The sequence below is a fragment of the Centropristis striata genome, chromosome 6, assembly GCF_030273125.1.
Source record: "Centropristis striata isolate RG_2023a ecotype Rhode Island chromosome 6, C.striata_1.0, whole genome shotgun sequence".
NCBI classification, from domain to species: Eukaryota; Metazoa; Chordata; class Actinopteri; order Perciformes; family Serranidae; genus Centropristis; species Centropristis striata.
This window is the reverse complement of record NC_081522.1, coordinates 38,865,437-38,893,337: the sequence shown is the minus strand read 5'-3', so window position 1 is coordinate 38,893,337 and position 27,901 is coordinate 38,865,437. Positions and strand designations below refer to the sequence as shown.

At 38.0% G+C, this 27,901-nt stretch overlaps 2 protein-coding genes across 2 annotated transcripts; one reads left to right on the top strand and one right to left on the bottom strand.

The window, feature by feature from the left end:
• Positions 1-3,968: 3,968 nt before the first annotated feature.
• On the top strand, positions 3,969-6,899 carry LOC131973366 (tripartite motif-containing protein 16-like). The gene has a single exon (XM_059335352.1). The coding sequence runs from the start codon at positions 3,999-4,001 to the stop codon at positions 5,688-5,690; it is 1,692 nt and encodes a 563-aa protein (XP_059191335.1). The 5' UTR covers positions 3,969-3,998; the 3' UTR covers positions 5,691-6,899.
• A 4,320-nt stretch (positions 6,900-11,219) lies between these two features.
• On the bottom strand, positions 11,220-27,901 carry pdia3 (protein disulfide isomerase family A, member 3). Its single transcript, XM_059335335.1, has 13 exons — positions 27,382-27,901; positions 24,873-24,951; positions 24,665-24,782; positions 23,491-23,598; positions 23,277-23,406; positions 23,059-23,175; positions 19,090-19,215; positions 16,570-16,752; positions 15,155-15,263; positions 13,895-14,023; positions 13,564-13,643; positions 11,847-11,904; positions 11,220-11,756 (listed from the first exon to the last, which is right to left on the bottom strand). Exons 1-13 carry the CDS (start codon positions 27,513-27,515, stop codon positions 11,625-11,627), a joined length of 1,503 nt encoding a protein of 500 aa, XP_059191318.1. The 5' UTR covers positions 27,516-27,901; the 3' UTR covers positions 11,220-11,624.

The following is a 27,901-nucleotide window of genomic DNA, read 5'->3' as shown; positions in this document are numbered from 1 at the left end:
GGTGAATGTAAAAAGAGGATGGCTCGGAGCCGGGTTCGAATCCGGCCTGAGCTCCCTTTGCCGCATGTCTTCCCCTCTATCACCCCCTTTCTATCTATCACTATAAATAAAGCAACAAAATGCCAAAAAAATAATCTTAAAAAAAAAAAAAAGAGGATGGCCACCGCTGAGGAAGATGTTGTCAGACTTTACATGTTAGAGTCACAGCCTGAATCACAGATGATCTAAAAAAAACCTGCACATTTGTATTTTATGAAGCACTTTGTAACTTTTGTTTAAAAGGTGACAGGCGTGCACACAAACATACACAATATGCTCGCACACAGTGTGTCTTTATAGTCCATTAGTCTAGCTTGGGGTTGCTGTAACCTTTGTTTTTTTCCTCCTTGACCGGCGCAGGCTAATGTTTCCATAGACTTCAATGGATTATATTGATTGATTGCTAAGCTAGCGCAGTGTGCTTACTCTAGATATGACTTAATTATCAACTTATTTTAAACATTTGTAATTTATTTAACACTATACATTGTGAGTGACTGTTTACTTCCCCTCTTTTTCTTCTTTTAAGGTGATCTAGTTCAAGCTAAGTGCAAATCTGAATGAGAGTTGTAGTGCGACTGGAGCAGAGTGCTTCTTCTTCTTTGGTGCATCCTGCATATTGTTGAAAATCGACTCAGACAAACTGATTGACAGCTCTGGTGGCCCCGGTGGCCACACCTCTGGATGGACGGACAGACAGACAGACAGACAGACAGACAGATAGATAGATAGATAGATAGATAGATAGATGGATAGATGGATAGATGGATAGATAGATAGATAGATAGATAGATAGATAGATAGATGGATGGATGGATGCAGGGGCGTGTCTACGATTTTCTTCTTGGGGGGGGGGGCATGCTTGTGGCACAGACTGTGGAAGGGTGGCACACTCAGGGCTGCCCCTGACCAAAATGGGGCCCTAAGCAAAAAAATGTCTTCGGGCCTAAATCTGAGTAACAAAGAAGAATTAAAAATTAACAGTAACTTCAACTTGTGTCTACAACAGTCAGACCCTTGAGTCTTTCAGACACTGAAAGAGTGCAAAACAAGCGTGTGTGCCTTTTACAGATGCACACGTCTGCATTTTCTGGATGCAAAGTCATCAATGAGGTCGTCATATGACAGCTGCTGTGCCAATTATGAGTTGGTGCTTATGATAGCCAGGCCACTTAAACGTTCTTGCTAATACTAATATGTATACTATATTAGTAGTATCTATTATAATCGATTATAATGCTACTATTACTATTATTGTCATTATTATCATTATTATTATTATTATTATTATATAGGCTACAACTACAATCCTAATAAAACATACTAATTCAGTACCAAACAGACTGATATTTCAAAATGTAGCTACATTCAAATTTAGTTCCTTCTGTCAACAAAAGTATCAAATACACTCATTTCTATCAATATTTATCTGTAATATCTCCTCCAAAGCTGCCTGTCATGGATTAAATTCACCAACAGATGGCGACATTTTACATCCATTACAATAACATTAGCCAAATCCTTGTGTGGTGATAAAATAGATTATAAACTTTAGCCGAATATACGACCAACAACTGATAAATTTATCACCGCCTTACAACAGAGGTGAATGTATATGCAGACAAAGGTGTTAACAAGACATTTGATAAATGGTAAGGGCTGCTGGAAAATGACTTTCATCTCCAGACCACAGTCACATCTAGACTCTAGCTGAATGGACTGGAGGCTAGATTCTCTCTGCTACCTCTGGAGTAGCAGCAGCAGCTTTACATGGAGCTTTAGTGCTGCTTATGCCACAAAGTTTGACATTTTTACTAGTGCTGGGCCGTTAACACCATTAACATCGTTAACGGACATTAACGGCGTTAACGGCGCCAGCACTAACTTCAACAAATACCCACCTTCGAGAGAAGCACGAGTTTCCTCTTGTTTTGCTTTTTTTCCCCTCTTGCTTGCGCCTGACTCAGTGCATCTGACCAGTGATTTGTCAGATCGATTGCTGTCAATCAGGTCTCTTTTCTCTCTTCTCCTGCCTCGCTGACAGCTGATCTAGTAGCGTGCCCCACGACTGTGCATATGCGCATCCTTTGTGCAAAACGGGGCCCCTATTGTATCGCGGGGCCCTACGCACTGTGCGTGTTCTGCGTGTAGGCGGGGGCGGCCCTGGGCACACTGAAATTACATTTTAAATGTCCCACAGTCTTAAACGTAATAAACAGTAGGCTGAGGTACGTGTAGAAGTATTTTATTTACCCAAATAATGCACAGAACAGTGTCGCCTCCAGTATTTAGAAATCGTATCTGACTGAGTTAAATGTTTTGTTTGTTTGAATGGGTTGATCTCTGCTCCTGAAGTAGTAATAGTAGAAGTTTCAGCAAGATAAAAGCTTGTGTTTCATAGATATCTACGCCTCTTTGTTACCTTAATGAGACAGAAACTACCAGTTGAGTTTAGTTATGAGCAACTTTATTGCCACTCTAACATTATTGATAACAGTTAGAGACAGTTTGTGTTCATTATTAACAAACAGGATTATAACAGCTGAATGCGCCTGTTTTGGTGTTGATGGACAAAGCGGTCAACAAATGCAAAGCAACAGGTAGAGTCACGATTTAGTGAGTACTCAACCATGAGAAGCGCTTGAACCATGAACTGTTGAAGGCTTCTTTCTATCCTTGTACAGTCTGTAGATAAACCCTCAGGAGAGGCTGAGCTGGTCCATCTGCTGGACACCAGGATATGTCTTGGAAAGAAGGGGAACAGGAAATACATATTTAGACAATGCATAAAACATGACTTTTAATTTATAATAAACAATGTAGAATTCAGTGTTACTGAATTCAAAAACAATCCTGTGAACAAAAGCTGGCTCTCCAGTTTGACTAATGCACTAGACTTGATCATCATTGATAAATTATTTGTAGAGGCTTTGTGAAATCTTAAAGCAAAAGAGAACAAATACCCAGTTGGTGGGAAGTATTCAAAGGAATACTAGAAATAATAGAAAGAAATATTCAATTATTGCATCAAGAAGATATTTAAATACACTGTTTTTATTTAATTGCTTAGGGTTATCCATTATGACTTAAATATTTAGCCCACCTGCAGAATGCTGAAATGCAGATGATGGACCTGTAACCTCATCAATATGCAAAGTTCCTGGGAAAAGTTGCAACAGTTACTCAAAATATCAATACAAGAATAACAAAAACTGAACGTATTCAAATGTGATCAATTTTAAAGTAATCCTGCTGCTTTTCTTGACATTGTGGACATATCCTATTCAGTTAATTTAAACTTCTATAAATATATATATAGCTATTGACTATTAGCCTATTCCTTCCTACTTGACAGATAGATATTCAACTGTCCATAAGCTCATAAAAACAACAACCACACGTCCACTCATCAACAATAAAGACTATTGAAATACACATAAAGTAATAAAACAGAATTGATTTAATAATTCTTGATTGTTGTGTGGCAGAGGTGGAGTGTGAGTTTGAGAGTGACTGATACCTTCATCATCGTTATCTGAAGCCTTTTTTTTTCTTTATCATGAAAAAGGAAAATATTTCTCTCTCCCTATCACTGTCTGCCCCTGAAGAAATCATGCATGACATTTGGTCTGAAATAATATTAAGTCAGAAAAGCACTTTCCTCAAACTGAAACACACAGGATAGGTATCACACACAATGACATCATCCTCTAATGATTTGTTACAGCAACCCCTCCCTCTTCTCCTGCTCTCAAACAGCCAGCTCCACTCTGTCCACGTGTTTCCTGGTTCCCTCCCCTTCAGATCGACTAGTTAGAAAATGGGTGTTACCAACATGGTGGTGACTCACTGCACACACACACACACACACACGCACACACATTGTTCAGATCAAAGTTCAAACCGGTATAAGTTATGAGGAAGTGAACCTCAGACAGTCGTTGTGACTGAGAGGTGAAATGGCGCAGAAAGGAGCTCAGCTGGACCGGGAAACTTTCTCTTGTTCCATCTGTCTGGATCTACTGAAGGATCCGGTGGCTACTTCTTGTGGACACAGCTACTGTATGAAGTGTATTAAAACACACTGGGATGAAGAGGATGAGAAGGAAACCTACAGCTGCCCTGAGTGCAGACAGACGTTCACTCCGAGGCCTGTCCTGCTGAAAAACACCATGTTAGCAGTTTTAGTGGATGAGCTGAAGAAGACCGGACTCCCAGCTGCTCCTGCTGATCTCTGCTATGCTGGACCAGAAGATGTGGCCTGTGATGTCTGCACTGGCAGAAAACTGAAAGCCCTCAAGTCCTGTCTCACCTGTCTGGTCTCTTACTGTGAGAAACACCTTCAGCCTCATTATGAATCACCGAGATTTAAGAAACACAAGCTGGTGGAGCCCTCCGAGAAGCTGCAGGAGAACATCTGCTCTCGTCACGATGAGGTGATGAAGATGTTCTGCCGTACAGATCAGAAGTCCATCTGTTATCTCTGCTCTGTGGATGAACATAAAGGCCACGACACGGTCTCAGCTGCAGCAGAACGGACGGAGAAGCAGAAAGAGCTGGAGGTGAGTCGACAAAACATCCAGCAGAGAATCCAGGACAGAGAGAAAGATGTGAAGCTGCTTCAACAGGAGGTGCAGAACATCAATCGCTCCGCTGATAAAACAGTGGAGGACGGTGAGAAGATGTTCACTAAGCTGATCCGTCTCTTGGAGAAAAGAAGCTCCGAGGTGAAGCAGCAGGTCAGATCCCAGCAGGAAACTGAAGTGAGTCGAGTCAAAGAGCTTGAGGAGAAGCTGCAGCAGGAGATCAGAGAGCTGAAGAGGAAAGACGCTGAGCTGAAGAATCTCTCACACACAGAGGACCACAACCAGTTTCTGCACAGCTACCCCTCACTGTCAGCACTCAGTGAGTCTACATCCAGCATCCAGATCCGTCCTCTGCGCTACTTTGAGGACGTGACAGCGGCTGTGTCAGAAGTCAGAGACAAACTACAGGACGTCCTGAGAGAGGAATGGACAAAGCTCTCACTGACACTGACTGAAGTGGATGTTTTACTGTCAGATTCACCAGCAGAGCCCAGGACCAGAGCTGGATTCTTAAAATATTCATGTGAGATCACACTGGATCCAAACACAGCATGCACATGGCTGTTATTGTACACATGCACATGTACATTATCTGAGGGGAACAGAAAAGCAACATTCATGAGTAATCATCAGTCTTATCCAAGTCACCCAGACAGATTCACTAAATGGTCTCAGGTCCTGAGTAGAGAGAGTCTGACTGGACGATGTTACTGGGAGGTGGAGTGGAGAGGGAGTGGAGTTTATGTAGCAGCTTCATACAAGAATATCAGCAGAGGGTCGGATGACTCTAGATTTGGATGCAATGACAAATCTTGGTCTTTAGAATGTTCCAACAACGGATATAAATTTTTCTACAACAAGATCAACACTCCTGTCTCAGGTCCTCACTCCTCCAGAGTGGGAGTGTACCTGGATCACAGAGCAGGTATTCTGTCCTTCTACAGCGTCTCTGACACCATGACTCTCCTCCACAGAGTCCAGACCACGTTCACTCAGCCGCTCTATGCTGGACTTTGGCCTTATCTCAGTTATGGAGACACTGCTGAGTTCTGTAAACTCAAATAACCAAAATAATTTAAAGGATGCAGGTTAAAATGTGTTTTAACTCGTACAGCTCCCATATTGTTTATCTTTGTTGTCTTTCATAAGAATATACATTTGTGGTTTTACCTTCTAAAACCATCTCAGCTCAGTTGTTCATCTGCTCTCTCAGCCTCCTTCTGCAGCTCCAGCAACTCAGATCTCTGTCTCATTAATATTCAAGGTCCTTTCTTCTGATTGGCTGACAGTCTTGAGTGACACACGGCCAGGCTAACCTCAGTTAACGGTTTGCAGCCTCGGTAAAATTCACCGATGAATGCAAAAAGATGATGGCCACCGCTGAGGAAGATGTTGTCAGACTTTACATGTTAGAGCCTGATGATGCTTCCCTCTGACTCAAACATGAAATATATTACTGGTTCACTTTCAGGTTGTAGATTTAGAGTCGGACATGATAATGTGTATACTGCCGTATCCTATAGGAGCAGCTTCTTTGAGTGACAGCTTTTTAGGAAGCTGTCAGAAAACATATTTTCACAGTATTTTTATTGCAACTGCACCTGCTTTATAATCACAAGACTTGTAACTCGTGTTTTCCACAATATGGGACCATTAAACTGATTTCTTTCCATGTTTGTTGGTGAGAGCTCAACGTTTTGGCATTTCTTCTCTGCAGAGATCAGCTGTCAATCAAACACTATGGGCGGGGCTTTGACATCTGCTCATTAGTTGTTCTGTAGATGTTTGACTTTCCTTCCTGTGTCTGTTGAGCCACGGAGGCTTTCACTGCTCATGATGACTGTTGTTCACCTCAACTCATATTTCTCTGCATGAAAACATCAATGTCTCTGAGCTCCAAATGTTTGTTGAATATTCGTATGTTGTTGTTTTTCTTTTACTGCATGGGTCTGAAGAGAGGAAGCTCCAGATATTCAAAGAAAATGTGTAAAAAACACAAAAAAAATAGAATTATATCTTCATTTATTTGTTTGTTAGACCAAATGTTGCTGTTATAATCTAAGTACAAATGAGGCTCTGTGATGTATTATAAAACTATAATAATCATGTTCATAATCAATGAGGAAATAATCATTATTATCTTGTATATCTCTGAGATTCTGATCAAACTAATTGATTGTGTGGATGAAGTGAATCTGTACAAGAAATCACTGAACAAAATTATTTAGCAAACTTCACTGATGGGATGTGTGAACAAACTGTTTAATCAATAAACAAACATAAACAAAGTATTTTCTTCTGGTCTTAATTCCAGGGTTTGATATAAAGCTGATGGATAAATGATGAGACTAATATGAGATATAACTGAGGCTGTTCTCCGCCTGAAACAACACAAAGTTCACTGTTCATGTTGAGAGCAGAAGAACATTTGTCAGTCAGTCTCTCATTTCTCCAACAAAAGCTGTTTTAATGAGGAAAGTTCAAAGGTCAGAGTTTTATATCACTTGTTGCTTTTACAGCCAAGATTTGGTTTGTGCACTTAGTTCATAAAGGATTTATTACAGACACATTCCTGACACATATACATGCTACTAAACTTGTAAATCTTTGTGAAGTCAAAAACGGAGAAAACTCTAATCTATTGTCTTAATGTTTAACTATTGACTCAGAAGAGTTTTCCTGCTAAAAGTTGAAATGAGCAGTGAGTTTAAAAGAGAAATGAGCTCTGTTGTAAACGACAGTTGAACAAAGTGTCAAGGATCCTTTTCTTCAGAGTCCTTCCTGTATCACTGCTGACTGCTGTCAACTCAAATAACCAAAGTCATTTAAAGGATGCAGGATAAAATGTGTTTTAACTTTTAAAGCTCCATATTGTTCACCTTTGTGGTGTTGTTTTGACACCTAGAAGGAGATACATTTGTAGTTTTACATTCTAAAAATGATCTGAGTTCAGCTCCAGTGAGCTCAGATCATTTTGGGCCTGTCTCATTAATATTCATGAGCCTTTCGTCTGATTGGCTGACAGTCTTGAGTGACACACGGCCAGACTAACCACAGTTAACAGTTTGCAGCCTCGGTAAAACTCACCATTGTTCTCGCTTTAGATCCGGTAGTTGCAAAAAGCATAGTTAACTTATAGTTTACTTATAATAGATGAGCAATAAAGTATATTTTAATATCAATAAGCAAACAAAATAAGATTAATAAAGGCATGGCAAAGACATAATGGGTGGGTCATGTGTGTTTGTAATGCCATTATTGACACTTATATAAGCTTATAAACACACAATAATGTTAATAAGCATCTTGTAAGGACTTACAAGGGCCTTATTACTTGTTAATTAATGGTTATTACAAGGACCTTAATATAAAGCGTTACCGAGTACTTCTTCTTCTTTGGTGCATCCTGCATATTGTTGAAAATCGACTCGGACAAACTGATTGGCAGCTCTGGTGGGCGTGGCCAGAAGGGTGGCCAATCACATTTCAGGGGTAGCCGGTGCCACCCCCAGCCACAGACAGACAGACAGACAGACAGATAGACAGATAGACAGACAAGTGAAGAGACAGACAGACAGACAGACAGATAGACAGGAGGACAGACAGACAGACAGACAGACAGACAAGTGAAGAGACAGACAGACAGACAGACAAGTGAAGAGACAGACAGATAGACAGACAGACAGACAGACAGGAGGACAGACAGACAGACAGACAAGTGAAGAGACAGACAGACAGACAGACAGACAGATAGACAGGAGGACAGACAGACAGACAGACAGACAGACAGACAAGTGAAGAGACAGACAGACAGACAGACAGACAGACAGACAGACAGACAGACAAGTGAAGAGACAGACAGATAGACAGACAGACAGACAGACAGATAGACAGACAGATAGACAGACAGACAGACAAGTGAAGAGACAGACAGACAGACAGACAGACAGATAGACAGATAGACAGACAGACAGACAGACAGACAGACAAGTGAAGAGACAGACAGATAGACAGACAGATAGACAGATAGACAGACAGACAGACAAGTGAAGAGACAGACAGACAGACAGACAGATAGACAGATAGACAGACAGACAGACAGACAGATAGACAGACAGATAGACAGACAGACAGACAGACAGACAAGTGAAGAGACAGACAGACAGACAGACAGACAGACAGACAGACAGATCATTTGACTATCTGGTTCATAAACATGGTGTCAGGACTTTTCATCTTGATGACACTTTCATTGACATGAATACTACTGAGCTACTGAGGAATGAGCTATGATCCATTTTAAGCGAGTGACACGGTTTTGCAGGTTATAAACGCGGTTTTGCAGTTTTTTTACTAATTGTTTTGAGAAAAGCATTAACTGTTGTGTAAATGTAAATAGTGATGTGAGAAATGCACCAAAGCGACTGAGAAAAACTGTAATTTAACCCTGTGGAGACTCGGGCTGGTCAGTTTTTTAAATATTTTTCATTTTACCACTTTAGAAATGTTCACCATGCCATGTTGGTATCATTTTTTTCAGCACCACCTCCCCTATATGACCTGAAAACTATTTTTTTTTAACTTAGATTTACTGGGTCAACATTTTGAACCCAAAAGAAGCACAAAAAAACATGAAATCGGATACATAAGATGTTTTTTTTTCTTCTTTTAAATCGTAATCATGCTCAATTAAGAATTTTTAATGTTGCAAATGTGAACACAGGTTGCAAATATAACATGTAAGAGACAAAATAAGGATAACATCTAGTTCTATATTTTTATACTAAATATGATTGACATTATCTCTGGTTGTACTTATTATCATGAAACAAAAACTGGCCTGTAGTTTCAAGTCAGGACTTTCAAAGGAAGTTGACGACACTGCTTGGTTTTTTTAAGTTGTGACATCATGAATAAATAATGCTCCAGTGCTTCTGTGGCCTTGATGAGATGATGATGAGAGTACAATTTACACATAAGAACAACAAAAACATGAATAAAATATAAACAGCAATAATACCAATAACTTAAAACCAACCAACACCCTGTGCAACTTACATTCATACTCATATAAATATTTACATATATTTAAATTATGGTCAAAAACATTTTATTGCTTCATATTTTATTTTATTATATTTTTTAATATTTACTGGTTTTCTTCAATGGACTTTTTTTTATTGCTTCTTATACTACAAATTCAAGTTGATTGTATTTCTCTTTTTTTTATTATCCATTTTTCTTTTTACCATTTTTTATTTTCATTTTTTTATTTTGTGGTTTGTCTTCTCTTATATTTTTCTTAAATAGATTTGTTATTTCTCCTTACAGTTTATTTTATTATATTTGTTCTGAATTGTTCTATTTTGTCCAAAGGCCTTATTGATTTACATTTAAGTGACAACACATTTAAATATTAAATATTAAATATAAATCAGCTGTTTCAGTTCTTTATATCATGGTAGTTAGTTTTCTTATTTCTCACTTTTATTCCTAATTGTTATATAATTACCAACCAGGCTGAGCCAAATTCAGTTCAGTGCACATGATATAAGAGAAAAAAATCAAACAAGTTTAATTGGAAAAAAAAAAAAAGGTTTATCATCAACAATTATGAATAAATCCCAATCCCAAATATTTATAGCTTCTTTGGAAGGTTTTCTCCTTTAAAAAAAATTATATCACTATGACTTGAATACCTTGGGCATTTAAAAAAAAAAAAACATTGACATTTTTTTCCACTAAATTCAACGACTGAAGAAAATATCAGGAATAAAAAGAAACATTTTATTTGACTATATTTTAATATTTACTTACATATTATATATATATAGTATTATATATTATTTTTTATTTAAATTGCTTCTTATATTATGTATTCAAGTTGATTGTATTTCTTTTTTTACATTTCCCATTTTTCTCTTAACTCTATTTTTGCTGAAGGTTTATCAACAATTTTGAATAAATCTCAAATATGTATTGCTTCTTTGGATGATTTTCTCCTTAAAAATAAAATAAAAAATTAGATCACTATAACTTTGATACCTTGAGTTTTGGACAGTTTTATATAAAACATATATTTTATATTTGGGCTTTTTTTTTTTTTAAACCATTCTGACACTTTTTCCACTAAATTCAACGACTGAAGAAAATATCAGGAATAAAAAAAAGAAACATATTTGACTGTATTTTAATATTTACTGTTTTTTTTCCAATGAAATTTAAATTGCTTCTTATATTATGTATTCAAGTTGATTGTATTTCTTTTTTACATTCACCATTTTTCTTTTAAATCTATTTTTGCTGAAGGTTTATCATCAGGAATTTTGAATAAATCCCAAATATTTATAGCTTCTTTGGAGGATTTTCTCCATTAAAAAAATAAAATAATACATCTATAGGCATCTATATAGCTATATATATCACTATAACTTGAATAGCTTGAGTTTTGGACAGGTGATTAAATAAAACATTTTATTTTAGGGCATTTTTTTAAACCATTCTGACACTTTTTCCACTAAATTCAATGACTGAAGAAATCAGGAGTTAAAAGAAACATTTTTTGGTTTGAGTTCATGAATGAAAATGGAACAGTTCTGTTGGTTTTGTGGGCCTTTTTATTTCACAATCCTTCCAAATGTACAAAAACAAAGACGTGTTACAAAAACAAAAAGAAAAGGAATCACCATTACCATTCTCTCCCTGACGACGAACACAACGACAGATGATGACGAGCATCGGGAGCAGACAGACCGGGGGAAAGAAAAACCTCAAAAAGCTGTCCCCTCTTCCCTAAGAACGTGTTTGTTTGAGACATGAGGCCACCGGCTGGCTCTCCGGTCGGAGCAGCGGAGGACTAAAGGGACGGCCGGTCGCTGAGCGGCCTCAGAGCATTCGGTAGTTCACTAAGAGTGGAATATAATTTAGTTCTTTCTTTGCATGATTTCCCCAATCCTCCTCTTATTGTGGCGGGGGACGTTGAGTTCCTGTTTGGAGCTTTTATAGCTCTGTCTTGTCGTCGTCGTCGTCCTTCTTCTTCTTCTTCTTCTTCTTGGAGTCTTCGTCCATCACCAGCGGGTTGGTGGCCTCCCTCTTCAGGTAGGAGACGAAGTCGCTCACCTCGCGGCCTCCCTGCAGCGCCACAGACACGGTTAGACAGTTAGCGAGACGGACACAAACATTCATTTACTTTGTTTTAATCATCACTCAGCTGGTTCTCACCTCGTATTTCTTTGGGCTCATCTTACGTCCAGCGGGAGCAAAGTAGAGTGTTGGGAACCTGGAGGAGAAAAGAGGAGGAGAAGGATGAGAACTCAGTTATTAGGAAATAAATTTAACAAGTAATAGGGCTGTTTCCACTACCGGGTAACAGCCGGACAATTCCCAGAATGAGGCGGGTCTCACTAGCCGAAACGCCCCTAATCTGAATACGAGCCGCCTGGAGCGGACTTGTCTGGACTTTCTTCTCCCCTGAAAACAGCCTGGTTGCTGATTGGATAGAACACTAAGCAGGATGTGACGTAATACTCTACACAACAACACGCCATTTGTAAAAGCTGGAGAAGCAGTGTTGCCAACTTAGTGACTTTGTTGCTAAATTTATCAACTTTTCAGACCCCGTTAGCGAATATTTGTCAAGAAAGCGACTGGAGACAAATCCAGCGACTCCTTCTTACTCTTCTCAACGAGCCGCTAACGAGTTGTTAAGAAGAGCCGCCGTTAGCGGCAGTTAGCTCTGTAGCAGTACAGTGTGTATGTGTTAACAGTTAGCTCTGTAGCAGTACAGTGTGTATGTGCTAACAGTTAGCTCTGTAGCAGTACAGTGTGTATGTGCTAACAGGCTAACAGTTAGCTCTGTAGCAGTACAGTGTGTATGTGCTAACAGGCTAACAGCTAGCTCTGTAGCAGTACAGTGTGTATGTGCTAACAGGCTAACAGTTAGCTCTGTAGCAGTACAGTGTGTATGTGCTAACAGGCTAACAGTTAGCTCTGTAGCAGTACAGTGTGTATGTGCTAACAGGCTAACAGCTAGCTCTGTAGCAGTACAGTGTGTATGTGATAACAGGCTAACAGTTAGCTCTGTAGCAGTACAGTGTGTATGTGCTAACAGGCTAACAGTTAGCTCTGTAGCAGTACAGTGTGTATGTGCTAACAGGCTAACAGTTAGCTCTGTAGCAGTACAGTGTGTATGTGCTAACAGGCTAACAGTTAGCTCTGTAGCAGTACAGTGTGTATGTGCTGCAGGAGGTGTTCACTTAGGGATCTCTGTTTGTTTACAACAAGCACCAGACACTCTGTGCACAGTGAGTGATGCCGTTAATTCACCATCACTATGTTAATGATCAGCGGAGCATAATTAGCCATGCTGCATAATTAGCCTTGCTGGTTTCAGCTGCTGACGTTGTGCACAGTTAACGACGGTGAAAACCAAACAGAGTCTCTAAATCCCTCTGGGGGCTAACTTGTAATGCAGACCTGCAGAGTGAGGGACTTTAGAGGGGGCGTGGCCTGAGACTCGTGGACACTTTTCTCCCCTCGTCAAAATACGGCTAATGTTGCTAACCCACGTAGAGTTCAAGTGCCAAGTATTGGTAAATGGTAAATGGGGTGCACTTATATAGAGCTTTTATCCAAAGCACTTTACACTACAGACTACACTCATTCACCCGTTTACACACACATTCATACTGGTGTTAGTGGCTACCAGGGCACACTGGTGCCACCTGCCACCGTTGGGAATTCATTCAATTTGGGGTTCAGTATCTTGCTCAAGGATACTTGGACATGTAGCTGCCATGGCCGGGGATCGAACCACCAACCCTCCGATCAGTGTGACCAGGGCGACCGCTCTACCAACTGAGCCACAGCCCCCCTTAATGCTGTGTTATTATTTTAAAAACTCTAAAGTTCCCTCCATCGTGACGTGACGATGACTCACCCGCTGACTTCATACGGAGACGGCACGTCGTTTGCGGTGGCGTCCATCTTGGCGATGACAACGTTTGGATCGTTGGCGAGCTTTAAGGGAAGAAGAGAGAAAATGTTAACAGTTTGGAAGATAGTTTCACAAAATCTACTTCCTGAGAGACCAAAAAATCAAGACTCACTAAGTGGTTTGTACGTGTTACAGATCAGCTGTTTTTATTATTTTTACATCACAAAAAGTGAAGAACTGACTCATCCAACTGTCTCCATGTGTAGTTGTTGATGTTTAAATCTTCTAACATGTTAAAGTTAACACTCTGTTTCTGTCTGTCTGCCTGTCTCACCTTCTCTCCCAGCTCGGTGAACTTGGGCTCCAGGTTCTTGCAGTGTCCGCACCACGGAGCGTAGAACTCGATGAGAACGTCTTTACTGTCGTCGTTCACGATGGAGTCGAAGTTCTCCGCCACGATCACCTGAGGACAGATAAAACACCTCAGTTCATTTGTTGTTTTCACTTTTGGAATAAACAAACCTAACAAAACACAAGAGGGGATCATCAGTTCATGTTTGTCTCCTTCTGTTCAAGCAGAAATAACTAAACTTTTAGCTGAGACACTTGTGACTCTGGTTGAGCTGCTGATCTCAGAATGGAGAGAGTTTCTCTGTTTGTTGTGCCGACAGTCGAACAGACAAACTAAACATGTCCGTCTCTTCACCTGCTTGTTTTTAGTGGTTGTAAATAAAACTTCCAGGTTTCTTTTCATTCTCTCCACAGACAGTTAAACGACAGGAAGTGAAAGAGAGAAAGCTGCTGTTTGTTTGTGGCCTCCAGCTCTCTCTGATTTTATCACAACTGTTCATGGTGGAGAGAGTCTACAACACTGATTTAAGCAAATAAAATTCTCATTAACAGTATGATTTATAGGCTAATATTTAACACAAAACGAACTATATATCATGATTTATTGTGGGAAACTAAGCCATTTATGTAAATCTGACATAAAGCTCAAATGGAACAATCGTTTGTTTCAGAAACACGACAGATCTGACACAATCAGGCTGCTGCACTGCAAAAAGTGTGACTAAACACAAGACACAAGATAAATGATCTAACACTTCTAAATCTAAAGTTTTTTTAAATCTTGGTAAGAAACTAATAATCATCAGGTCACTCTGCTCGGGCCAGTTCATCACTGCTGGCAGCTTTAATTTATCTCTTTTGTACATTTGTCTTTTTTGGTAATTTTGTGACCAAAAGAAGATGTAAAAAGACACAAAAAGACACAAAAAAAAACATAAAAAAGGACACAAAAGACGTAAAATCACCCTAAAAAGACAAAAAAAGACACACACAAAAAAAAGACAAAGTTTTTTTTTTTATCTTGGTAAGAACCAAATAATCATCAGGTCACTCTGCTCGGGCCAGTTCATCGCTGCTGGCAGCTTTAATTTATCTTGTTTTAAGAGTTAATTTCTTATTTTAAGTGTTCAACATGCTTATTTCTAGATTTAATACTCTGAATTAGTTAACTTAATAGTTGACTTTCTGGAGTCTCTCCTATAAATCCCAACTAAAAATGAAGTAGAAACTAAACTCCTCTCACCTTGACCGGCCCGTCGTTGTTCTCGGGGATGGGCTCTGATTTGAGGTAACGCTTCAAGTTTCCGTCAAAGTAATCCTGCAGGAAACGCTCCAGAGCTTTCCCATCACGACTGAGAGGACAGAAACAGAGACAGAGACAGTTAGAGAAACAAGTTGGAGACAACAAATACAGGACAAGTACTAAGTTTAACTTGGACTGGAGATCATTAATCACTTTAATGCATCACTTTAAATTCATCAGCTCCTGCAGGCAAAATTAAATGAAATGTGTGATTTAGGGCTGGGCGATATGGACCAAAAGTCATATCCTGATATATTTAGGCTGAATATCAATGTACGATATATATCCTGATTTTTTTTTAGCACAAAGTGAGAGCAAATGTTCAGTCAAAGTCAAATCTGAAATGTCACAAGTAGTTTTATTGAAACCGTTTATTTATAAACGACATATTTTTTTCGATATATATTTTTTATATTGATATGTCGCCCAGCCCTTATGTGATTCTATTTGTTTATTCAGTGGTTTAACACATCAGACACACTTTTACTGAGTTACAGGGCGGCACTTCATGTAGAAAACATCATTAGTTCTGAAGTTTAGCCAGAGAGAGAGGCTCTGTGTGTGTGTGTGTGTGTGTGTGTGTGTGTGTGTGTGTGTTCTTGTACTTCCTACATAGTGAGGACCAGAACATGTTTAACGAACAGAGTGAGGACATTTTTGTAAAGTGAGGACATTTCGGTCGGTCCTCACTTCTTTAAAGGCTTTTTTGAGATTTAAGTACAAGATAGAATAGAAGATAGAAGTACAAGAATGTGTGTGTGTTCTTGTACTTCCCACATAGTGAGGACCAGAACACATTTTTTAACCAACAGAGTGAGGACATTTCGGCCGGTCCTCACTTCTTTAAAGGTTTTTTAAGATTCCAGACTTTGTTTTAAGGGTTAAAGGTTACAATTAGGTTTATGTTTAAAAAAAGACAATTAATTAACTAACTGAAACTGTATTTTGTGGTTACAAAACTAACTAAAATTATAGTGAAAATGTCCTTCGTTTTCCTCTTTGTCTTATCCATCTTCATTATGTATGAAAAAAGTTGACAAAGGAAATAAAGGCAAAATTTATTGTGGCCTCTTTTAATCTCCCACCCAACAAATACCCCATTACAAAAAACTACAACTAATAAAAACTAAAACTAATGAAAAATTCAAAACTATTATAATTTTGCAAGGGAATTCACTGTTCCAATGAGGGTCCTCACAAAGATAGAAGTACAAGAGTGTGTGTGTGTGTGTGTGAATGATTCACAGTGACGCTTCTTTGTGGTAAACTTGGTGTTTGTCAGATGCTCTTTGTGGAAAACACCACTATCATCATCATCATCCTGTGTGTGTGTGTGTGTGTGTGTGTGGACTTACGAGAACTCCTCGCTCATGACGAACTTGTCCCCCTTGCTGGTCCTGATGGCGACCAGTGGGAGTTCTCCTGAGCTGCCGTCCAGACCGAACTCTGACACGTCGTGGCTGAACATGCTCTTACTGGCCACGGCGAAGTTCAGCTTCTTCCCCTGATCCAGGAAGCCTTTAGCCACCTTCATCACCCTGACAGGTTACAGGAGTCAAGAGTTAAAGACTGGAAGGAGTTCAAAAACATTCTTAGTGGTGCAACACGTTCTTCCTCTCAAACTGTTTCCATGCATTATTTTCCACTGTGGCTTCATGTTTCACTGCAATATATAAAATATATATAAAATCTATGAAAGCAGCACAATCACAGCTAGAAGTGGGGAGAAGTTTAAATATATATTTTGTGCAGAATCATAACAAAAGAAAATAGCAAGTTGGTTTGTTTGTTTGTTACTTTCCCCTCTGCTCCATGTAGAACAAAGTGTTTTTGATTAAATAAAATCACAATTTTAAGTTTAAATTCTTCATTTTTGCTCCTTTCGTGACACACGATACATTCAGGGACTGTCAGGAATTTTAAAATCTTATGAAAATGTTTACTTTTACAGATTCTGGAGATGATGAATGATGTAAAATTTGAAGGTTTTTCTTAAAAAGGAAGCTTTTAATGGAGGTTCTCACCAAGGTTATTATAGTTAACTAAAACTAATGAAATACTTAAAACTAGAATTGAAAAAACATTTTCATTAACTGAAATAAAAAGAAAAACGTCAGTTTAAAAAACGATAACTAACTGAAATTGTATTTTGTGGTTACAAAACTAACTAAAACTAACTAAAATTATAGTGAAAATGTCCTTCGTTTTCATCTTTGTCAACTTTTATCTATCTATTTCATCTTATCTGGTTTTATGACTTAATAAACTTATTGGGGCTGAGATGATCAGACAAAGGAAATAAAGGAAACATTTAGTGTGACTTTTTTTCAAATCTGGCACCCAACAAATACCCCATTACAAAAACACTACAACTAATAAAAACTAAACTAAAACTAAGCATTTTCCAAAAAATAAAAACTAATTAGAACTAGCAAACTCATTAAAACTAACTGAATTTGAAAACAAAAATTGACAACGAAATTAAAACTAATGAAAAGTCCAAAACTGTTAGAACCTTGATCTCAATAAATTAGAATATCATAGAGAAGTTGATTTGTCAGTATTTCAATTAAAAAAAAAGTGGAAATAACACATTAAATAGATCCATTACACACAGAATGAAACATGTCATGTCTTCATTTAGTCAATTTCTCCTAATTATAATATTATTATTTATATTTATTTAATTTTCCAAAAAAAACAACAACACCTAATTAAAACTAGTAAACTCACTCTAAAAACGAATTAAAACTAACTGAATTTGAAAACAAATTGACAACGAAATTAAAACTAATGAAAAATCCTAAACTATTATAACCTTGGTTCTCACACTCTCTAATTAAATTTTAAATGTTTTTTTTTTTTTCTTTCCAGGAATCCGGATGTGCGAGTGAAAAAAGCAAACAAATTGAAGCTTAAAATTGTGACAGAAACATCCATCAGACAGGATTAGTTCAAGGTTCAAAATGTGATAAGTCTGGAAAATTAAATAAATATAAATAATAATATTATAATAAATTATAATTAGAAGAAATTAACTAAATGAAGACATGACATGTTTCATTATGTGTGTAATGGATCTATTTAATGTGTTATTTCCACTTTTTTGAATTGAAATACTGACATAAATAAACTTCTCTATGATATTCTAATTTATTGAGATCAAGGTTTTGGACAGTTTTGGACTTTTCATTAGTTTTAATTTCATTGTCAATTTTTGTTTTCAAATTCAGTTAGTTTTAATGAGTTTGCTAGTTTTAATTAGTTTTTATTGTTTGGAAAATGCTTAGTTTTAGTTTAGTTTTTTTTAGTTGTAGTGTTTTGTAATGGGGAATTTGTTGGGTGCAAGATTTGAAAAAAAGTCACAATAAATGTTTCCTTTATTTCCTTTGTCTGATCCATCTCAGCCCCAATAAGTTTATTAAGTCATAAAACCAGATAGATGAAATAGATTTCATATCAACCAAAAAGGTTTACGTATGAAAAAAGTTGACAAAGACGAAAACGAAGGACATTTTCACTATAATTTTAGTTAGTTTTGTAGCCACAAAATACAGTTTGTTAGTTATCGTTTTTCTTTTTATTTCAGTTAATGAAAATGTTTTTTCAATTCTAGTTTTAATTATTTCGTTAGTTTTAGTTAACTATAATAACCTTGGTGAGAACCTCATTAAAAGCTTCCTATTTTAAGAAAGACTAGTTGGTTATTTGTGGGTTTAAATTATGTGTAAAAACAAGTCCTGCTCTCATTTACACATAGTTTCTTGTGACTGTGGTCCAGAGCCTCAGAGGACTCAGACACCTTGTGTTGAAACAAATAAAGGCTGAGATTAGAGGTGAGTCTCAGAGGAAGCAGCTCCGCTGGGGCCACAGACCTGTTCCTCCAGTAGTTGGAGCCTTTGGGGTTTTTCTCATAATCAACATCGTAATAAGCCACCAGCAGGTCTTTGCCCCGCAGCTGGTCTTTGTTGTCGTCCGTCATGTGAGGGCAGATTCCAAAGCTGAGAGAGAAAGAAAAAGAAAATCAGCTCTCAGAAAGAATCTAAACCACCGAGTCAGATTCTATGAAGCAGGTCAAACCAAACACTAGTCCAGTAAAACAGATGCTTTTTGTTCTTTATACAGCAGGGAAATGTCTCTTCACACAGTTTAGACCAGGGGTCGGCAACCTTTTATAACACAAGAGCCACTGTTGGCCAAAAAAAAGAGGAAAATGTCATAATTGTAGCCACAAAGCTTATTTTCATTCTCACAGTGAAGATAAAACAGCCTACTAAGTCTAAATGATCCTACCAACATCACTAAGAAGCTGTAATTTCTTGATAAGAGTTTGTCAGAATACAGAAACGTTGACTAAAATCTTATAACATTATTTTAACCCATTGACGCCTAAAACTTCCTGTAAAACCTCTGGGCGATTTTAAAATAAGTCCCTAAAACCTGAAGTTTTTCTGGAAATTCAACAGAAGTGTCAACTCTTCCTACTAAATAATAGATTTTTCAGCCTCTGTAGCAGATAGAAATGAAATTCAAAAAGTATTTGAGAGCTTATACAAATACTACAAAACGACGTATCCGCTTTCCAGGCTTTAATGGGTTAATGTCATATATAACTGACACTTTTTTACGGCTGATGAATACAAACTGCTTTAGGCCTACACCAATGATAAATGAACATTGAAATGTAAAGAAATAAATGTTTCATTTGGTATAATTCTGCTGGCCACTGCAGCAGCCTGAAGGGCCTCATGAGGCCCCGGAGCCTCAGGTTGACCACCCCTGGGTTAGATCTTTCAGAAAGTCTGCTAAAGTCTAAATAGTCTGAGGAATTGAATGTCATGAGTTAGTGTTAGACAGGAGGAGGAGGAGGAGGAGGCTGAGCAAAATGAAAGTAAAAGTAAATGAGTGAAGGTTATCCTGAGTCATATGGAAAGAAAAACTAAAAATGCAGGAGTTATCTGTGAGCTGCAGCAGAGGGACAGAGTGTGTTAACATGCAGGTAAAACACTGACAGCAGCTCACAGACCGTCTGCTCACTGTTAGACCACCAAGAGGTCATTTAGCTTTAAGAGAAACATTTAGATCCACAAGATCCTCCTCTGGCGAAGGTGTGAAAGACATAAAGATCCATTTCTTGTAGATCCAGTAATAAACTGTAGTTAAAAAACAAAATAACTTTTTAACCATTTGAAATTGGGGATATTTTGTCGGTTTTTGACTCCTTTTCATTCTGCCTGTTTATAAACCACTTAAAAATCTTCACCATGACGTGTTGGTATCATTGTTTTCAGCAAAACCTCACCTATATGACCTGATTATTATTTTTTTTACTTTTGATTTACTGGATCAACATTTTGAACACAAAAAAAAGTGTACACAAAAGATTGCATTAAAAATACTGAATGCAAACTGCAAAAAAAAGAAAATCATGTTACTGCACTTGGTCGAGGGTTTTTATTTTTTTAAATCTTTGCTGAAAAAGGGTTGATGCATTAAATTGGACATGGAAACTTCTAAAAAAAAAGCCAAAACTTTAGAGAAGGCTCCATGCTGCTTCTTTTTAACGTTGTGACATCATGAAGAAGCCGTTTTTGTTTTTCTTCCTTTCTGAGTCGTGTAAAGGTCTTGTGGTGTTGTGTTGGTGTTTTGTTTTATGTCACGGTGAATTTAGAGGATTACTGCCTGGACAAGAAATGCCTGTTTTTCTCGTCACACCTGCCTGAGAAAGACTATCTGCACATCAAAACGTTTCCTCGTCTGCAGGTTTTACCACACGACTGTTAGTGGAAACAGTAAACCACACACACACACACACTTGCGTGCGCGCGCGCGCACACACACACACACACACACACTTGCGTGCGCGCGCGCGCACACACACACACACACACACTTGCACACACACACACTTGCACACACACACACACTTGCACACGCACACACTTGCACACGCACACACTTGCACACGCACACACACACACACACACACACACACACACTTGCACACACACACACACACACACACACACACACAACGTTTACATACAACAATATTTTAAATTTATAGTTAGGAAGCTGGAAATACGGCCTGTTCCTTTTTTTTTTTTTTAATTTTTAAACCCACGCTGATCCACAGTTGCCTTTTAGCAACGGTGTTTCATCACGTTTCATCAGTGCATGCAGATAAACTGTGCAACGCCATCAACTCCTGCAGACATTAACTGTCCTGATGTGTCACAATGACTACATCACCTTCAGTGTAGTCTCATGAGCCTGAGACAACAGGGAATATCTGCTGATCACACTCTCACCACCTCCTGTTTTTAAGCTCACTTGTGACCAACACCTAAAAAAACAAGCCACAGCCGTTCTAACACTCACACACACACACACACACTGCTAGAGACAAAAGAGAAACTAAAGTGAGCAGAGAGAAACGGGTAGATATTATCAGGAGAGTCAGTTGGACTCCCAGCTAACTTCTGTCTCTGATCATAAATAAGTTGAGTTTAGAAATAAAGTTTCACTCCTTGCAGTCGCCTCCCAGAGTTCAGAGGTCAGCTGACTGTTTGCAGAGTCGACACCGCGTCCTGTTGGCGCTCAGCCACCAACGTAAACACGCGATATCATTCACCGCACCCAGCAAGACAAACGGGTTAATGCAAAGAAAGACTCCTCTCTGCAGTAGGGCTGGGCCATATATCCATATACTATAAATGTGATATGGAATTAGACCTTATGGCATATATCCATTTAGTTCAAATTAGCACAGTGATCTTTGCTTCAGGCAAGCTGTGGCTTTTATTTAACATATTTTTTATCTAAATGTGCACTTTATGGAGCTTTGATTTAAAAAAAAAAAAAAAAAGTACTCCTGTTATACAGTATTTATGTTCACTTAAATAAACGCTTTCAATAAAATTACTTGTGACATGTCATATTTGGCTTTGACTGAACATTTGCTTTCACGATATTCAGCCTAAATATATCAGGATATATATTGTATATATCGATATTCAGCCTAAATATAATCAGGATACAATTTTTGCTCCATATCGCCCAGCCCTACTCTGCAACTGGAGCTGGTCTGATCAGTTGTTCTATGCTGCTCAGATGGTCCCGTTTTTTTGGGAACTCTTTCTTCCAACTCTGATGCGTTCATGAGCTTTAAGTCTTAATGTGGAGACGACGGAGAAGACTGTTGCAAATTACTTGCAGAGTTCGTACACTTTTCAAGCACTTTCAAGGTCCATTTTCAAGCTTTTACAGCATCTTACAGCTGTGGTAAATTACATATTTCTTTGAATATTTCTTTCATACTGAAAATGATTATTTTACGTATTCATTTCAGGTTTTCCAACTAATTATATTTCTGTTCAATAGGATTTTGTTGTTAAAGAAATGCAGATACAATTTTAGGCACTTTATCCAAAATTCGAGCACTTTTCAAACCTTGTAATCACAACATTAAAATTCAAGCATTTTAAAGGGTTTCAAGCACCTGTATGAACCCAGTTTGTGAGCAAAAAACTGATGCGTGGACTCAGCAACTTCTGCACCAAAATATTCCAAGTGGTCGGTCTGATTTGAGGTCGAGAGACTTTTTTCAGATTATTCTGACAGCACATGAACACAGCATGTAAGCTTTGAGTCAATAAGTTGGGTTTTTTCATGCTAAATGACTTATTTTTTAGAAATTCCTCAGCACATGTCTGTTGATCTCACGATTAAAATTGGTGCTTTTGCAGGATTTTTTGTGGAGAAACGAGGTTTTACAGATGTGTCGACATTTATAGAAGTGTTGGTGGACTAAAGTGACTCCAGTGAAGAGCATCAACACTCACATGTTGTCCTGGATGAACCTCTTGATCTTGTTGCTGCTGTATTTGTCCTCGCTGTACGTCACCGAGCTGTCTTCAAACTTGTTGTTGAGTCTTGGTGGGCGGAACAGGACCACTCCCCTGCACACAGGAAACAGGACATGTTGCTGGTGTCTTGGACCTTTTTTTTGCCAATATCTTCTCTCAGGACTGAACTAAAGAATCAAAGTGTTTGTACTGACTCTGCGTCGATGCCGTGGCTCTGCAGCAGAGCCTCAGAGTTGGTGTGGGCGAAGCGGTAGCTGTCTCTGAGGGCGCTGGCCGCCTTCAGGAACTCAGCCTGCGCCGTGCTCTTCTCATCAGCAAAGAACCCTGAGAGGGAACAAGGTTCATGTTCACATCAGGACAAAACAACAACCAGAGTCCCGTCGGTTCTGAACTCTAACAGCGACTCACCGACAACGCTGGCGTCGCTGTCTGAGGTGAACTTGGTCAGGTCCTCCTCAGTCTTCACCTCCACAGAAGCCGGTCCGGCCTGCTTCTTCAGGAAACCCACGATCCCGTCTAGAGGGGAACACAGGAGGAGAATAATCAGATACTTGAGCATATGTGCAGTTTTATAAACATACTGGTGCATCTCAATCAATCAAGGTGATTATAGTGAACGAAAACTAACGAAATAACTAAAACTAGAATTGAAAAAACATTCAATTTTTTTAAATTCTTATGAAAATGTTTGCTTTTACAGATTCTAGAGATGATAAGTTATGTAAAATTTGAAGGTTTTCTTAAAAAGGAAGCTATTAAGCTTTTAATGAGGCTCTCACCAAGGTTATTAAAGTTAACGAAAACTAACTAAATAACTAAAACTAGACTTGAAAAAACAGTTTTGTTAACTGAAATAAAAACAAAAACAAGAGTTTTTAAAAAACAATAACTAACCGAAACTGTATTTTGTGATTGCAAAACTAACTAAAATTATAGTAAAAATGTCCTTCGTTTTCATCTTTGTCAACTTTTTTCATACATAAACCTTTTGGTTGATATGAAATCTACATTTGCAACTTATTTTAATCTGGCGCCCAACAAATACCCCTTAACAAAAAAAACTAACACTAAAACTAATAAAAACTAAACTAAAACTAAGCATTTTCCAAAAAAAATAAAAACTAATTAAAACTAGCAAACTCACACTAAAAACTCATTGAAAATAACTGAATTTGAAAACAACTATTGACAACGAAATTAAAATTAAAACCAATGAAAAATGAAAAACTGTTAGAACCTTGATCTCAATAAATTAGAATATGATAGAAAAGTTTATTTATGTCAGTAATTCAATTCAAAAAGGTGAAATAATATAGAGATCCATTACACACATTTCTTCTAATTATAATGATTATTTCTTACATTTAATGAAGACCTAAAAGTCAGTGTCTCAAAATAAATTGAATATTACAAAAGACCAATTTTAAAAAGTCTGTTTAATATGGAAATGTTGCCTCTGAACAGTATGTTAATCTATATGAACCAATACTTGGTTGGGGCTGTTTGACTTGAACTACTGGAAATGGACTTTTTCATCATATTCTAATGTATTGATGCTCCTGTAAATAAATCAGAGTCATACCTGAAGTTCTGGGCCCGTCGTAAGGACCAGTCTCCTCTCCGTCCCTGAAGATCTTCAGGGTGGGGTATCCACTGACTCCATACTTGCTGCATGTCTTGCTGTTGGATGTGCAGTCGACCTGAAGAGGAACAGAAAATCATTTACTGTCCTGAGAGACACAGAGAGCATCGCCGAAGAGGTCAAAGTTAAAGAAGTGATGATGTAATACCTTGACCAGAGCCACGGAGCCTTTCAGACGCGTGGCGGCCACCTCGTACTCTGGAGCCAGACGCTTACAGTGACCACACCTACAGGACAGACAGGAGGACACGTCACACACACACACACACACACACACACACAACTGTGTTCAGGTTTCAGTCTGTGAAATCACTACGTCTCCCTCAGGGTCTTAACAGAGTGGAATCTGATCACTGTGGAGGAAACTCAACAGGATTTTAAAGTACCAGAAGTGTAAGTGTGGAGAAAAAAAAAAACCTGATTCACAACTGATTCACTTTAACAAGCTTGTAAACAAGAAAAGGGTCGACTAACTATTATTTTACTGGATTATTCTATTAAAAATTACTCTGTTGCTGTGCCATTTATTTTATACCCTTTTTTTGTTTGTCTCATGTCAAAAAAAACATGTATTGTTCTGTGTAGCTCCACCAACTAGCTCTAATTTGTATACATTTCTCTGTTGTGAAAACAATACAAATAAATACACACAAAAAAATAGTCAAAATGACTTTATGGTGCATAAAATGTCAGTAAATACAAAAAAAATGGCATCATAGATGTTCCAAGCCTGATTTAGCAAAAATATTACTGCTTGTTTTGTCTACACGAAACATGTTTATAGCAAATATTCACATTCAATGAACTGGAAGCTTTGTGTTTTTGGCAGTTAAAATGTAAAATATAAATAAATATTTTTTTAAAAATCCATTCAATACATGGAGTATTTATATTGATTATAAATTGCAGAAAATGTATTTCATACGAGAAGAAATTATTAAACTGATTAAATGCAATTAATTCATTTTAAATCATAAAGTGAAGGCCATGCAACAAACTCTCACACAAATGAAAACCATATAAACATAACAAGCAAAAAACGCACATAAATGTCTGTTCTATGTTGATGAAGTGCTTTTTCGCTCTTTTAGAACACCGACAGACTTAATGCTGTTCTACAGTTTGCAAAAAATTACAGAAGGTTTAAAACAGGAGGAATGTGAAGATCTTAACAGTCTAGTCTGGTGACTAACAGTTAAGATATTCACTCCTGACCAGGAGTCTTGTAGGAGTGAATATCTGAAATAAACTTAAAATGTTCTCAGAGGAAACTCAGTCTTGTAAAGTGGATTTTAAATGTCTGCCCATTTCTAACTTGAGGTTTTAGTTTTCAGCAGCAGTATTCAGCCCAACGAAGTCTAACTGCAATAACTACACAAAGGGTAAAACTGAGAAAAACTCCTTTAAAGTTTTTTAACTAGCCAGCCAAATGAGTTATAGGTAGGTAAGTGTTATGACACTTATTTCTACATGTATTGATGATGTAATTTTTATGCTCAAAAATCATGACGATTTATTTGACCTTTGATCCCAAAAATGTAGTTACTGCACTCTGGTTTTGCTGTAAAAGGTTTTAATAGTAATGCACAAAAAGAGTGCAGGAACTATAATGTTGTCTTCTTTCAGCTTTTATATTTTGTTTTCAGTGAAAAAACATTTTCAAATTGATTTTGTTAGAAGTGTATTTAAAAGTGTTTAACAACTCTATTCAAAGATGTGCATATTTTGGACTTAACATCATAAAGTAATGTTTTATTTTAGTCTTGATATAATTTTATCTCACTTTTTTTACTTCATCACTATCTAGATAATAATTTCCCTATCAAATAAACTTATAATTTCTATCATTTTTATGTTTAAAATAGTATATATATCCAAAGCAGATTGTGGTAAGTGCAATAACTGCAGTCTGCTTTGGTTTTGAGTTGGATTGTGGTTTTTATATCATTATTTCTCTGAAATAAAGCAAAATTGAAACCTAAAACTTTGTCACAAGATAAAACAGACATCATTTTTAGTTATAACTTAATTTGGACAAAAAATGTAGTTACTGCAGTTAGAATTTGTAGGGCAGTATAGTACGTTTATAAACCTTTAAACATGTAAAAAGGAGGATTATCTTTAAACTAATTTCTAAACCATGACAATGTTTAACTTTGTGACACTTCAAGTTTGGCAGAGTGCAACCACGTCACTGTTCCTCTGGACCAATCAGCTGTGGACACCAAAACTTCTCCGGCCAATCAGAGCGTTACAACAGTGACGGGACACGCCCCTAACTTCCTCGTAGCCTCGTTAGCATTAGCACGCAGTTTCCATTGAAAACGAACCATAGCGGCTATAAAAGACACCAGCCAACACTAATTATCCCAATTATTATTACAGATAAATGTTGCATGAAGCGTCAAACTGTAGCAGCCGTTAAATCACCAGGTCAATAATAAATAAATAAAACAAAAATGATTATTGCTTGGTGGATGACACCTTTTCCGCCTGAAGCTAACATGCTAACGGTTGGTCACAAGTAAGCTAAATGACGTATTTAACGGTTCTGAATTCTAGAATTCTAGAGTTCTAACGGTTCTGAATTCTAGAATTCTAGAGTTCTAACGGTTCTGAATGAGTTCTAACGGCTCTAGGGGCGTTCAAACACTCACCACGGGGCGAAGAACTCCACCAGAGCCAGGTCATGGTCCCCGATCCGGCTCTCGAAGTCATCATCGGTGTAGTCGAGCACGTCGCTGGCCCAGGAGGAGCCGGCCAGAGCGGCCAGCAGGATCAGCCGCAGCATGGCACCGAACCAGGCGGGTAACACAGGAACAAAGCTTCGGGTGGTGGGTAGTGAGTGTCCGGGCAGCCCTGCTCTCTCTCTGCGGCTCTAAGCGTCGCTTCCCCGGACTGAGCTGCTCCTGGACTCGGCCAGACTCAGAGAGAAAGAGAAAGAGACAGAGGAGGGGGCGGGACCAGCGAACCTCTCCTAACCACAGTGTGGCAGCCGCTCATTGGTCCAGCCGCCGCGTCACTCTGTCCGAATCAGCCAATGGGAAGCCGACAAATGAGATACCGTCAGATCAGAGCCAATCAGAACGCGACAGAATCAGAACTCCTCAGAGTCAATAGTTGACTGATTTTTAATGGACTGCAAACAACTTCATAATCGATTATCAGATAAACAGC